The sequence below is a fragment of the Meriones unguiculatus genome, chromosome X (genome assembly GCF_030254825.1).
Source record: "Meriones unguiculatus strain TT.TT164.6M chromosome X, Bangor_MerUng_6.1, whole genome shotgun sequence".
In the NCBI taxonomy this organism is placed as follows: Eukaryota; Metazoa; Chordata; class Mammalia; order Rodentia; family Muridae; genus Meriones; species Meriones unguiculatus.
The window spans coordinates 75,607,626-75,623,507 of record NC_083369.1 but is presented as its reverse complement, the minus strand read 5'-3'; the positions used below and the strand labels follow the sequence as shown (position 1 = coordinate 75,623,507).

Genomic DNA, 15,882 nt, shown 5'->3' with positions numbered 1-15,882 from the left:
TCATCAGGCTTGCCAGCAAACCTCTTTACCACTGAACAATTACACCAGTTTCCACCCCATCCCAATTAAAATGTAATAAGCAAAGAGACAAAATCTCAAAAGACTCTACAAAGCTTTAAAACAGACAATGGGACTGATGCCCTAAGGTTACACCATATTCTGGTGAAGGCTCCACAGAGACTTCTAATTTGTATGTTTTGCATTGGTTTTTGGACAGCAGACATATGTGTAATCCCACAAACACTGACTACTCCAATATGACTGCAATCCTTGCCACAAACTCCAAGAAAACAAAATGGCCTTTCCAAGGCCTCTATACACCTTAATGATTTTATCTGTGCTTAGACAATATTTCAGCCACACCCGCCCCCTCTGTTTTCAACTATATTTCAAGCTCATTCTTGACTCTGTATTTTGCTCTGTTTTAATCTGCTGTCTCTTCTAACACTGATTCCTCACAGAGGTAGCTAGCTCCTTCTCAGCATTCTGTTTTCATCTCAAAAGTCATTATTTTGTGTGACTTTCCTATCTGATATATCCTCATGCCATTCTAGTCACTCTACTTATAATTCCATTTGATTTTATTCATAATACTCACACTGTGAAGTTATTATAGTGATTCATTTAATCATTTTGTAATCAACAATCTCATGAAGGGGAAAAAGAGAAAAATAGGTTTGTCAGCTGTTACTGTCAAAGCCTTATAGCTATAGCAAGCAAAAGTGTCTGGGAGCATGGCAGATAACAACATTTTAAGCAACCCTGCAGCCAGTGTTATTATAAACCCTCAAAACCTGCAACATGCTTTATTTTTTTTTTAATTTTTATTATCATTATTATCAACTGACAAACATTAAGAGCTACATCTCATTATTATTTTAATGTAAGAAGTTCAAGTGAAAGAAAATATTTCAAGAAAAACTACAATCTAATAAAACTTACATAGAAAGGTCTTTGTAGTTCAGTTTGAGTACTATTGACTTCCACTTCATACGATAAGCATCGGCTACTAAAATTCTGTGGATTCTTCCACTGCACGAATAAGGCACCATTTTTGAAGAAAAGATTTTTAATATGTGGAGGATCAGGTTTCACTGAAAAATAGAAGAAAGCAAATTAGTTTCTACAAGTTTATTTAATTTTATGTATATAAGTTATGATTATATATGTAAACTGGATAATGAAGGTTTACAAAGTTAAATCAAAATAGGGCTGATGGCTTTTAATGGCTTCACATGATCTGATATAGAGTTTGAGAATTTCTGATTAGCCACAATTAGCAGAGGAAGTGTATTTAAAACTGCCCAGTAAAATGGATTTAAGGAGAGTCTTTGGGGTTATCTGGTAAATGACATGAACTCTGATCTAAGTCTACTCAGAAAATGATCATCAGGACATCTAACTCCCACACAGAGAATAAAGAATAGTTCTTAGATCCAGATGTTAACCACATGGTGGAAGCACATCTGGATCTAAGACCGCTCTAACTCTCCCTCACAAATGCTAACCCAAGTCCACAATTTAAAAAGTACTCTGACTTCTATTTCACAATGTACCATGGTTGGGTTTTCAGAACATTATGTTAAGTGAAACAAGCCAATCTAAAAAAGACAAGAGCTGTGATTCTATTCATGCAAAATGCTAAAGTAGCTATAGTCAAGAAACAGAAAGAAGAAAAGTGCTGCCAAGGGCAGTAATGAATCAAAATTAGTGTTTAATAGGTATAATTTCACTTTTGCATGTTGAAAAATTTATAAGATGTCAGGTGGTAGTGGCACATGCCTTTGATCCCAGCACTCGGGAGGTAGAGACAGGGTAGATTTCTGAGTTCAAGGTCAACCTGGTTTATGGAGTGATTTCCCATCACACCTTGGCCTACACAGAGAAACCCTGGCCTTGAGAAAGAAAGAAAGAAAGAAAGAAAGAAAGAAGAGAAAAGAAAGAAGAGAAAGAAAGAAAGAAAGAAGGGAGGGAGGGAGGGAGGGAGGGGAGAGAGGGAGGGGAGGGGAGGGAGGGAGGGGAGGGAGGGAAGGAAGGAAGGAAGGAAGGGAAAGGGAGAGAGAGAAAGAGAAAGAGAGAAAGAAAGAAAGCAAGAAAGAAAGAGAAAGGGAGAGAGAAAGAAAGAAAGAAAGAAAGAAAGAAAGAAAAGAAAGAAAGAAACAGAAAGAAGAAAAGAGAGAGAGAGAAAGAAAGAAAGAAAGAAAGAAAGAAAGAAAGAAAGAAAGAAAGAAAGAAAGAAAGAAAGAAAGAAAAAGACTCCTAGAGGTCTGCTGTACAACAATATGACTATACTTAACCTTACTGTACACGTAAGATGATGGCGGTAAATTTAGCATTCTATGAGTACAAACCCAATTAAGGATAAAATATTTTTGAAAGTATTATCCAGGCCACTTTACTTTTGCAGGGGCAAACTATACTTAAGAATAAGGAACAGACAATAATGAGTGATTAACAAAAAACATGTAGAGGTCATCTTGTTGTCAAGAAGAGTTATTCTTTATGTTACCATTAATTCCAGAAATAACAGTATAATAAACCTTAAAACCCTACCTAAGATAGTCTGCTAAACAAGCAAGAGAAAAATGGAGGGTTTTGCTTCAGCCAACCCCATGTGATAAACTCTCATGATCTCATTCTGTTGGCCTACAAACTAGGCTGCCTTTAGTCCCTTGCTACAGTTAACTTCCAAGACTATGTAGAGGAGTGGTGAGTAGTGTTATGCTTACGGATTTAGAGAAGCCTTTGTCAAATGATGCCTCTTTCTTCTATAAATCATCCACTTATTATTTAGTCAGAATCTGAGCTCCCTGGTGGGTTACTCCCAACAAGCAAACCAATATATTGACATTAATTATGCAAAATGCTTTTAAATACCTCATGTTCCTTGGCTCTTATGACAATTCTTTGTATATTTTACAAATAAGGAACTAATAAAAAAGAATCTATATGCCCCAACAAAAAGGGGTGCTAGGTTCTCAACCAGATATTTATTGTTTAAGCTAAAGTCTTGTGCTGGTTAGTTTCTGACAACTTGACACAAATTAGTCACCTGGGATGAGGAAACCTCAACCAAGGAACTGTCTCCAACAAACAGACCTGCAGACATGTTTGGAGGGCACTTTGTTGATGGATGACTGATATGGGAGGACCTAGCTCACTCTGAAGAGTGCCATCTCTGAGTCGACTGGGCAAGCCATAGAGAGCAAGCCAGTAATCAGCCATCATCCATGGTCCCTGCTTCAGTTCCTTTGTCCAGGTTCCTGTCTTGAGCTTCCTTCAATGATGGGCTATGGCATGGAAATGTAAGGCAAATAGATCCTTTCCTCTCCAAATATTTTTTTGACTAGTGCTTTATCAAAGTAACAGAGAAACAAACTGATACTGACCTCTAACAAACCAACCCAGTCAGAAATAGCTGTCTTAAATGTTATGACTGATCAATACATGTACCATATGGAGTTAAATATTTTGGATATGGTGGTGAGAATACAGTTCAGTGGCAGAGCATTGCTTAGCATTCACAAATTCCTGAATTCAATCCTTAGCAATTCTAGAATTTTTCTAAAAGATTATTTAGGGACTGTATGATCAGATAAGCATCTCCTCCAGAGCATCAAAGTGTAAAGAGATCTTCCAGTCAGATAGCCCAGGTCCAATCTTGGTTGTACAACTGATTGTCCTAAGTTTCTGCCTCTTTCTAAGTCAACAAGAATCATGTATGCAGTACTCATCCTCCAGAAATACCATTTCCAAGCTTGCTTTTTAGAGCGTGTATCAAAGAAAAGCTTATTGTAAAAGCAGTCTCTTGTTTCAGGAAGATCTTAAGACTAAAAATTATTATCTTCAATTATTTGTTTTAACTATTCAAAAAACATGTTGTTCAAGAAAGCTTTGAAAACTTACCACAGGAAGTTAAAGACACTACTTTGTAGTAAGGCCTAATTTTCCCAGCACTATCATTGACCATTATTTGAATGTTCTGCTGTTCAAAACTAGAATCCACTATAGTCAATTTAAAGGAACAGCCATTGTGTTGACCTTCTCTATAGATGTTTTCACATTGAAGAACTTTCATCAGGCTTCTGTACCTACAAGATAAAATGACACAATGCTCTGTATTATTTTGAACAAGGAGAAGAGGCAAGGGTAGCCATTTCTTAAATGGCTGAAAGAAATGTCCACAAAAAGCAATATCTTCAGCAACATATGATAGATTTTTTTTTAAAGAGCCTATTTTCTAAAGTGCCCCATTTCATATTCTAGAGGAAAACAATGGTCCTTTGTTGATGGGTATTAGTATTCACAATAGCCATGGGTACTGGAATCCTGGCCTTCCTCTTATGTATAAAGAAAGAAGTTCTGAAGCTAGGCTGAGGGGTTATACACCTTCTGAAAATGTGTATTTACTGAACCCCAGTGGTTCCCCTCTGTTCTACTCTGCCTATTCCTTCCTTGCTTTTTTAGCTCGTTTCCCTCCTTCTTCCCTGTTCCCAGGGGTGGGGAGTCATTAAGACATTCTTCTCTACTTCTGTTCGTTGTGTGTATGTATAAATCCACATGTGTGAGCAAATATGTATGTGGAGGCAGAAGTTTTTTCTCAATTGCTCTCTATTTTGTATCTTAAGACAGGATCTCTCACTGTATTAGGAGTTTTGGTTATATTTACTGATCAGGAAGTCCCAGAGATTTTTCCAACTTTTCCACCCGAGTACTATGATTTTTAAAGGCATACAGCCAGCTTTTTTTAATGTAGGTACCAAGTATATAAATGTAGACCCTCATGCTTACAAGGTAAGCAGTGTACTCACAAAGCCAACTCCTCACTCCTTCCCTTTCTCCATCCCTGCCTGTATCCACTCATTCTCAGTTTGTTAACACCATCCTTCTACTTTATTTTATATTCTGAGGAACTCCTAAAACTGACTATTTACCTCAGAATTCTTCCAGAGTTTTTGTTTTTTTCAGATAGTATATCACTGTGTATGCCTGGCTAGCCTGGAGCTCACTCTGTAGACCAGACCAGCATGGAAGTTACAGAGATCCACCTACTTCTGCCTTTTGAATGCTGGTATTAAAGTTGTGTGTCTCTACACTGTTCATCTCAGATTTCTGTCGATTCCATTTGAGTGTTTCATTCATCCCTCTTGCCTCAGCGTCATTGTCCAAAGATTTTATATGTATCTTATCCCCCACCAACCTGCCATTTCTGCCAGTATTTCCATTTCTACCACTCAACGCTCATTTTCTCTATGTTCCTCAGATACTTTGAAATGACCTTTTTCTTCTCTTTCTCTACGTTCTATCATCAAATTCTGTTTGCAAAATTTCTTGGAGTCTTATCTTCTGTGATATTCCCAGTGGCTACCCCCTAATTAATGATCTCACTCTTTCAGACTTCATATTTGACTTCAATGACCTTAAATTTAGTGTCCTCCAATTGCTGCCAGATCAACATTCACCAAAATTCATCAACCTGCTAGAATGGAGTTGTTCAGGTCAGGCTCCTTTTAATACCAAACTACCCTACTGGGACACACAATGGCTTTCTAAGTATCCCTCTACCATCTGGCTTTCATAACTGGCACCCTAAGTCCAATGTCCAATTTCATCTCACCTTCCTCAGTGAGCATGAAAATCTAGCCAAATGATAGAATGCATTCATTACTCTCTTTCTCTCTCTTATCAGGTACCAGAGAACTGGTTTTTTAGGAACCAGTACAAGACAGAGTCAAGTTTTACATCATCTACCACAATTGGAGTTGTACAAAGGTTCTGTAGAAAAGGAAGAATTTTTTTTTTTTTTTTTTTTTTTTTTTTTGGTGAGCAAAGAACAGAGAGTCTCAAACACTTGACCTGTAACCTCAAAATTATCTGTAGTTTTTCCTGAGCTCAAGAATCAGAACTCTGACAGAAATGCACATTCTGCTAAAAATAGTTTTTTTTTATTAAGATGTAATACATTTATTCTTACAAACAATACAAAGAAGTGTTCTGCTACAAAATGTGTCTTTTAAAGAGATAGTTCATTTCTTTCTGTTGTTGTGGTTAATTGTTGTTGAGACACAGGGTCTTAAAGGCTAGACTAGCCTCAAACTCTCATTATGTAGTCAAAGATAAACTTGAAATCCTGGACCCTCTACCCCCAAAGTGCTGGGATTATAAATATGTGCCACCATGATAGTCTAACAGCACAAAACCTTTCCTCCTAGTTGTAAGCCTCTATGGATCTTAAAAGAAAACTTTTACAATCTAAGTTGCTGTCATAAGTACTTTTGGGATTAGATAGTTCTAGGATTGTTTTCCACCCAAAACAGAAAATAAAGCTACTAATGACATTTTTGTTACATAACAAAAGCTAGTGATAAATGTGGTTTCTAAAAGAAGTGAAAGGAATTCCTGAAATACACAATCTTTTAGGTTCATCTTTCATTTTGTCCACCTGACAGTTCATAGATACTTATGGACTCTGAAGATGACTAACGTGGAAAATAATCCCTAAAATTCATTGAGCTGCTAGAATGAAGCTGTTCAGGTCAGGTTCCTTCCAATACCAAACTAACCTGCTGAGATACAAGTCACTGCTCTGGGTTTGCAAACAATGATTTTGAATTCAAATAAAACAACTCCCTATATTCTGTTGAGGGTTTAAGGGAAATAGTTTGGCAATTTGTGCAATGTGATCTTATACTGGTACCTAAACCATTCATGGTGTTTGCTAATCAATACCATGTCTGAATTCCCTTGCCTTTGGGGTTTTGACTGAAAAGGATCTCTCTCAGGGAATGAATGGGAGAAGGAAGAATGGGCTAGATGCCAATTCCATGTGGTAGAAGAAGAGAGCAGCACTGAGTGCTGACTGTACCTGCAACTAACAAACATCAGTATCTACAGATGTCATGAACTGCCATGCTGACCAGGAGTCACTGTTCCAAGCACTTTTCATATAAAAGCCCTCAACAGTCTTCAGAAGAAGGCACTATCTCTATCCTCATTTTACAGATGATAAAAACAAAGCTCAGAGATAATTAAGGCTCACTGTTAGTAAGGATTTGAACACAGGCAGTGTGGCACTAGAATGATGAATTTGTGGGATGGAGAGAAAAGAAGACATGAGGCAACACTATACAACAGAAATGTACAATCCAGGTAAATGGTCACTTGTGACGTCTAGAACTGGCTACTGAGGTTTTAATTTCATTTAAATTAAATTGTAAACAGTCTGTGGTGGTTTGAATGCAAATAGCCCCCATAGGCTTATATATTTGAATGCTTGGTCCCCAGTTTGTCGAACAGTTTGTGAAAGAGTAGGATGTGACCTTGTTGGAGGAGGTTTGTCACTGGGAGTGAACTTGGAAGGTTCGAAAACCCACACCATTCCCAGTTAGCTCTTTTTTCTGCCTCACAGTTGTGGATCAAAATGCGATCTTTCAGCTACTGTTTTAAGTGCCATGTCTATCTGCCTGCTGCCGTGCTTCCCACCTTGATAGTCATGGACTCGAACCCTCTGGAACTGCTAGCCCCAAATAAAACACTTTATAACTTTTCTTTGTCATGGAGTCTTAGCACAACAACAGAAAAGTAGCTAAGACACCATCATACATAGCTAGCATTCTCAAAAAAAAAAAAAAAAAAAAACAAAACAAAAAACAAAAAACATCCAGAAACAGGATCTTTGATACCTGACCCTTGGGTGCCAGTGAACCACCACTTTCCAGATCACTTCTCAAGCCATGTCCAATTATAGATTTTTCCCTGCCAAAGGCCTCAACTTAGAACAGAATGCCAACTAAAACACTGTTTGCTGTCAACCTTGACAAGAGCTTACATCAACCCAGAGAAAAAGGATGTTTTTCCAAATTAATCCCAATGGGGACATTGTTTGTCTGGTTTGTACTGAGACTTGGTTTATGCTAGCATATCTCCAGGGGATAGGGCACTTCCCTATTTTTCTCTTACTAGATCCTCAAGGACTAGTTCACTCCAACGTAAGAGCTACATTGTTTTCCTTCACACAGTCTGTCATGAGATGAGGTAGTTTAAGACTCCCCTCCCCTCCACCAACACTCTTGCTCATAGCCTCCTATAGACACATTTCTAAAGGAATTCCCTTGTTTATAATCATGATAAGTCTGGAGTTAATAGCATAATAAGCACAGGGATGCTACCAATTCCTAAGGTATCTTTAAAACCTGAAGTAACAGCTTTCCACAGACTTTACTGCAGCACAAAACTAGGAGACTTTTAAAGGATGATTCTGTTTGTTTCTCTGCCAGCAAGTTTGGGGATGCCACATGTACTCAATCCTTCTTTTTCACTCCTGGAGTACAATGATCACACATGGTTTATACTTCTATATTCTCATCCTATCCCTGAATGTTCTCTAGTTTTGAATTCTACCAAGAATTTCATAACTGATTTATGGAACACCTACCCCAGGTATCAAGTACTGGAGAAAACATAACACAATGACCCTGCTCTCAAAGGAGATTGTAGCCTGGAGAAGAAAACTACCAGTAAGTCAACAGGAAATGACAACACAATGCAGGGCACTGTGAAATGAAAAAAAAAAAATACAACTTATGGTATATTTCTTGACTTGAGAGGTAGAAGAAGACTTTTGGAAGAGGAAATTGCATCTGAGCTGAGCTGAAAACAAATGAGAGGCATTAGTAGATTAAAGGAGATAAACTATGAGAGGAGATAGACTTTTTCCACAAATCTGGGTAAATGTCCCTCTCTGAATACCACTATTATGTGTATTGAATAGTTAGTGTAAAGAAGGGAAATATATTCAGTTTAGGATGTAAGAGCAGAAGAGGTCCAAGGAGAGGAATGAGACATGGTAGCCAGGTGAAAAGGGGCTTTGTCTGTCATTATTGAAGAATATAGACTTTACCATAAAGGTGCAAGAGATAAGGTGACTCAGTAAGTACCAAGAGTGAGCAACTGAAACTACAAAACTTCCAATGAGAATTTTTACATGGGGAGAGGACTTTGGGGAAAAACAAACCTCTAGAATGTACCACATGATCTTAGTGTCACCTGGCTTTACCTGTAGTGTGCCTCAAACTTATTAAGCTGAACATTTTACCTAATAGGGAGGAGAGTGGATACAACTTTCCAGGATGCTTGGGGGAAGGGGGATTTTATTCAACCATTCATGTGATTTGAGGGGGCTGACGTGAAGAGCTTTGTTTGTACAATACACACTATATATGCATGTATTGAAATATCACATGGTAGCCCATAAATATGCATAATTTTGTGTATCAGTTAAAAATAAATTTAAATGAAAACACCATATGGGGATTTTGTACTCTGTTTTACGATCTGTCCTTGAGTGTTTTAATATAGTACAAATATTTTCCATGGTATTATCAAGCAAAACATTTACTCCAGGATGATTTTTTTCTTTTCCTAAGGTCTCATGCATCCTGGGCAAGTGCTATACCACTGAGCCACAGCCACAACCTGAAATCCAGGACATTTATCATCAGAAGTCCTAAAGAGGGTCAAAAACAGCTCTGAGAGCAGAGCTGTCTGATCAAACAACTGAGGAGAATAAGTCCATGGAGAGGACAGATTCCCCAAAATAGACTCCCTTCTCCATCCAGTTGTCACAGTGCCTCAATACCTTATCCTGGGTAGATATTTTGGTCAATTTGCCTTAATCCTAAATATATCTGAAAAGAGGGAATCTCAATTGGGGAATTGCTTCCCTCAGCTTGGTTTGTGGACAAGTCTGTGAGACATTTTCTGTAGTAATGACTGGGGTGGGAGAGCCCAAACCATTGTGCATGGTATTACCCCTGGGCACATGGCCCTGAGCTGTGTAAGAAAGCAAACTGAGTATGCCATGGGGAGCAAACAAGTAAGCAGCACTCCTCTCTATCTTAGGCCCTTTTTCCAGGTTCCTGCATGAGTTCCAGCCCCAACTTCTTTCCAAGATGGACTATATAAACTCTAAGTTGAAACACACTATTTTATCCCATAGCTGTTTTGCCTTTTTATACAGAAATTCAATCACCATGACTAATATGGTGGAATAGATTCGGGTAGTTAGTGGGTACAATAAGGGAACGAAGAGTAGCTCCAATGTTTTACCACTAGTAGGGGCTATCAGAGCCTATGACAACTAATGGCACATTTCAAAGATGGTAAATTACTTTGAAGGCTGTCAGTACATGGAAATAACAATATCTGAGGAGACATAGGAATTACTGTAACTTCACCATTGCAAGTAGTATACATAAACCAAATTACAATACAGTATTCCACAAATATGTACAAATATTATAGCAATTTTAAAAGGTCTTTACACCCATGAAGTCTCCAGGGCCTTTATAAAGAGCAAATAAAGCTGATTTTTAAAATCCTCCAGTTTTAGTCAGGCATGATGATACAGGAGTATTACCATAGTTTGAGGCCAGCTGGGGATACACACTGAGAATCCAGGCCAGCTTAAGCTACAGTGTGAGAACATGTTTCAAAAACACAGAAAGGAATGAATATATTTCTAGGGCTCTTAGGGGAATTATGATGCTTTTTTTAAAAGTCACTTATATATGATATGTGCTGTAGAATTCCATTCCAGTGACATTCTTGAAATAACAAAATTATATAGATGGAGGACAGATTAGTGAGTGGTTGTCAGAGGCCAGAGACTTGGGAGAGGGGAAGGGAAAGGAAAACGGGATTCAGGGATAGGGATGGTTATAAAAGAGCAACTGGAGAGAACTTTGTAGTGGTAGAACCATGTGATAAAGCTGCATAAAACACTACACACAAATACATTTGAAACTGGTGTCACATAACTAAGACTGTAGGTTATGCCAATACTAATTTTCTGGTTTGTTTTAGAGTCTACCACTGAGAGAAAGAGAGTGAAAGGAATACTGGGGTCTACCCATATACATGTTGAAATACTACGTGGATGGGCTTTTTAAATTAGGAAGTCTTTTTAAGTAGACCTATTTTCTGTTCAGCTGTCTATTATGGTGGTTAGTTTTTGTTATTGTTGTTGTTGCTGTTGTTTGTATTTTTTTAATCAGGTGGAAATCATTTCTTTTTATATTTTTTAAATTTCTTATTACATTTATTTATAGGTATTTACTTATCTAGTGGGAGACACACGCCATGGTGCACATGAGGCAGACAGAGAACAACTTGCAGAACTCACTGTGTGGGTCCCAGAGATCAAATTCAGGTCCCCTGGCTTGGGAGCAAGTGCCTTTACCTGCTGTGGCATCTCAATGGCTCTTTCATTTTTATTTTTTAGATTAGTTTTTAAGCCAGCATACCAAGTAACAGGGTTCATTATGGATTACCTATCAACTGCCTTCATATACAAGTATAGGCGAGAGCTGAGTATGGAGCTCAGCAGGCGTACACTTTCCTAGCATTCACAAAGTGTTGGAGGTCTTTTTGTTTGGTTGGTTGGCTGCTTGCTTAGTTTGGTTTGTTTGTTTTTGAGACAGGGTCTTTCTACAGAGCCCTGGCTATCCTGGAACATGCTATGTAGATCAGGCTGGCATCAAACTCATAGAGATCTGCTTAACTCAGCTTCCTGAGTTTAAAGGAATGCACCACCACCATCTAGCCAAGGTCCTGAGTTTTATCCCTACCACCACATATAAAAAAAAATGGGCTATTCTTTTTAAAAGAAAGGTTAAATCCAAACACTTCCAATACAATCAAAATCGGTGTTCCAGTTAACCTACTGTGCATGCAATACATACTCACCAATAGTAAAGAGTATAGTTAGTGTCAGGGCTTGTATTTCTGCCAGGGAGCCAGGAACACTTCATATAGCTTAGGTTGTGCCAAATGCACTGGAGCTCAGTCACAGCAGACTCAGGATCACCTAGAAGATTCAGGCAAGAGTCTTTGTCATGGAAAGTAGTCAGCAGCCTAACCCCTTAATCTCATATTCATTTTACCCAGAAGTCACTCAGGACAGTAAAACTATAAATGTAATTGTTCACAGCTTTCTTTCTCACCTCCTTCTGCAAAGAAAGCATCTTTTGTACCAATAAAGGAACCTTACTCTTCTTCTAACTAGACAGAATGGCTAAAAGTCAAATAATATCCCAACCATATGTAAGGACTACAAAATAACAAAAAGAATGTAAAACTACAAACAGTCTTGTATTTTATAATTTTTAATATTTATTTTTAATTATAACTATTTCATTCCCCTTCCTCTTCCTCCCTCCAACATCCCTCAAGCACCCTCACTCCTTCTCAAATGGATGGCTTCTTTTTCTTTGATTGTTATTGTTAAGTAAAAATATGCATGCATGAGCATTTGAGTGCAACCAGCTGAGTCTGTTTTTGTTGCTTGGGTGCCTATGATTTCAGAGCTGAACACCTGGTATTGTGTGTCTGCATATGGGCATATGCAAGTGAGTGCAGGTGTCTGCAGAATTCAGAAGGATTCGATACCCCCAGAGCTGGAGTTACAGATAGCTGTGAGAAACCTGACATGGATATTTGAAAACTAACTAGGGTCTTCTGGAAGGGGCAAGCCTTTTATAAAGACACAACTTACCTCCTTCTCTTCTACATCAGTACTGACATCTAGAGAAATTCTATGGAAACATAACTGAAAAAAAAAATCTGATAGTTGTTTGTTGTGTGCTATAGTTTTAGGGGTTCCTCTTCCCATTCCTTTCTTTTCTGACATGGTTTTCTAAGTAGCCTAAGATGACCTGTAACTTGTCATGTAGCATAGACTGGCTTTCAACTTGTAATCTTCCTGCCACATAGTCCTGAGTACTGGGATTAGAGGTGTGTATCACCAAGATGGCTGAGGCTGTCTTTATCTTTTTTGTTTGGCTATCTCATTTTTGTTTTGTTTTGTTTTTTGAGACAGAGTTTCTTTGTGCAGCCTTGACTATCTTACACTCAATTTGTAAACCAGGCTGGACTCAAACTCCCAAGTGCTTGGATTAAAGATGTGTGGCACCATACCCTGTTAAGGCTGGCTGGTTTTTAAGAGACTGGCTCAATCTCTTGGGTTCAAAGAATTCTTCCTGTCTTGGCCTCACAAATAGACTTGACCACAGGCATATACCGCTGTACCTGGACTGAAATAATCCTGATGGGACATCTCTCTTAATAAAGGGATTTCCCTTATCTTGTCTCTAGATTAATTCAATGTCTATGCTTAAAATGTCAGCCTTTAACCCTCATCCTCCTTGAAGGAATACTCTACTAAGCCATCATGAAACACTTTATGTCACAATATAATTGCTTTTCAAAGTATTAAACTCCTAAAAGCACAAATATGGTAGTCCAAGCTGGTTTAAAACATGACCTCACTCCTAATGTTATACCACTAAAAACAATGCTTCATAAGTTCTTTTGATCACTGCAAAACAGAGAGTAGCTTGAAGAACATGCCATGAAGTGCTAAGTTTGGAAGTTAGAGGTGGGGCCTGACCCTGCCTAACAAAGAGCCATGATAATATAAAAAATCAAAATGTGCAAAATATTTATTGTAGTGATTGTAGGAGGTAGGCATTCCCATCTTATAGATAAGGAATATTGATGGGGGTAATAATCTAATCAAGGTCACACAATTAGTAGCTGGCAAAGCTGGGCTTTAGACTTTGGTAGCTGGTAGCCTGCTTTTAATTAACATAGGCTTCTCCTTATACATAACATAAGAGGAAGAAGGACTGTGCCTGAAGTACAACTGGGGACAATGATCCTAATCATCCAAGAACCTAATTACCCTTTGATTAGTCACGTACTGACTTTAGGCCAGCACACTTATTCTACTTTAGCACTTTCCCCTATAGATATTCTACATATAAAACTTATTTCCATATGTCATGAATCAGACAGTACTATAGGTTTCCTAAAAGCACTGGGCAAGTTACTTCATCCTCTCCTCCATCACAAAATAGATCAAGGTAACAATGCATACTTTACTTACTTCAGATAAGTTTGTAAAATACATTTGAGGGAGGAAGGAAGGTAGAGAGGAAGAGAAGTGTGTGTGTATATATGTTTGCGTGGGCACACGTACATGCACTATGTCCATTTTTCAAATTATAAAATAAAGCATCCTAAGTATATAGATATTATTATTATTATTATTATTATTCAAACCATCTGTGAGTAACATGAAGCAATGACATCCTCAAACTTATCAGCATCTAGTACAGGTCCTGATACTTATTTGACTCAGCAAAACTTTGAGAATGGAATAAACTCATCAACAATGAATGTGAGCAAACTGAACAATTGGGTACACTCTCAAAATACGAAGGGAAAACATTTTCATCTGTTACCTTCAGGAGGTAAGATGCACTTTTTCACCAAAGGGCTAGGCTTCTCACTTTCATTGGTACTACACTGGGACCCCACTTGCAGACAGATCTTCTCATTTAGGGGTATCTCCTTGAAACGACAAGTTTCTGGACCAATTTTCTGAGATGAGAAAGTTTTTTTTTTTTTTAAAGGTAACTTCCACAGTAAACACAAAAAGACATTTAAATAACAAACCCTTAGCAGACCCAAGCATATAAGAAAAACGATAAATTCTTAAATGGTATGTATGGGTGATAGTGAAGGAGTTATTCTGCTCTTCTGCCATGCCTATGTACATTCACTAGTGTCTCACTCCTGGTTTTAGTTGTCATAACTCTGAGTCAGGAAAGAAATACACTACTGAAATTTAACAGATAGAGGCCAAGAATGATACCTGACCTCCTATCGTGAACATGTTAGCCCACCCTTCTCCTACAATAAATAATTAGACTGCACTAGGCACTAGAAGTACCCCCCACCACTGAAAAACTCTAGTGTAGGTAAAGACGAAATTCTACATTTGAAAGCATTAACTTTCATAAAATTTACCTATAAATTTACCAACTCTACAAACAAACTTTAAGTAATTATCAGAATTCTATCAAGATCAAGGTCAAAATATGTCACATCAAAACTCCAGTCATCATGGTGATCTCCAGAGACTGGGGGCCAAAGGGATACTTTTCTTTTTTTTTTAATCAAGCACGTTTTCTGTGGTGTCTAAATTTCAAGGGTTGCTATATGCAATTACACACTTCACCTGGACCACACATAAGGATAAGTAAGCTTTGTGGCACCACAGGGACCCTATACATCTCAGGGAAAACTCTAGAAATCTAAGCCTAAATCACACACCTGTTTATTATGACTCAGAACAATGTTACTACAGGGCTCTCTAAGAAATTACCATTTCCAGAGGTAAGAGGAATAATTAAGAATGAAGTTGCTTTTAATCAGAGTTCCAAAGACAGCACTTCCTGTTTTGCAACAGTTTCTGACTCAAGTTTCCCATAGTATTTCCTTTCATAATTTCCTGACCATGAAGTCAGGGGAAATGGTCACTTCGCATAATACACCATCTCAAGAAGCTAGTGTGACATTTTGGATGCATGCTGCTGGCTGGGAAATGAAGGAAACTCATTTCAGACACAACTCTGAAAAGAGCCTTAGGACATGAGGATGGTGTCAGGAAATGACCAACAATAAATATACCAGAGCAAAGATAGGCATACAGAGACAGAAGAGTTCTTAGGCACAATTAAGACAGTGGTCTGAAAAAGAGGGGGCAGTCGGTCAGAAAAATAGTTCTCTTCAAGTAAAATCCTGGCATGGAGAAAGGAGGTGGTGACTTAATTGTAGACAAGGAGAATCCTGCAAACTTAGTTATCCTCTGTGGGGCCTCAAACTAGATATTCATAGCCAAAGGCGTTTTCACAAGGAGTTCTTGATTCCTTGCCAAGAAACTTACTTATCACTTGGCTTCCCAATTAGGCTCTGCCTACCAGGATGAAAAGGACAGTGTTGACAGAAGTCTTCCTGAAATGCCTCATCATTTTAGGA

The 15,882-nt window shown here is 38.1% G+C and overlaps 1 protein-coding gene across 3 annotated transcripts in view; it reads right to left on the bottom strand.

Annotated features, from left to right (window-relative positions):
- Positions 1-15,882, bottom strand: part of Il13ra1 (interleukin 13 receptor subunit alpha 1) — a 66,242-nt gene that overhangs the window by 33,490 nt on the left and 16,870 nt on the right. For all 3 annotated transcript variants that reach the window (XM_021664811.2, XM_021664812.2, XM_021664813.2), the window contains 4 exons: positions 14,304-14,442; positions 11,746-11,866; positions 3,907-4,091; positions 943-1,094 (listed from right to left, as the gene is read on the bottom strand). In XM_021664811.2, coding sequence (XP_021520486.1) covers positions 943-1,094; positions 3,907-4,091; positions 11,746-11,866; positions 14,304-14,442 — 597 coding nt within the window. The remainder of the gene's footprint in view (positions 1-942; positions 1,095-3,906; positions 4,092-11,745; positions 11,867-14,303; positions 14,443-15,882) is intronic.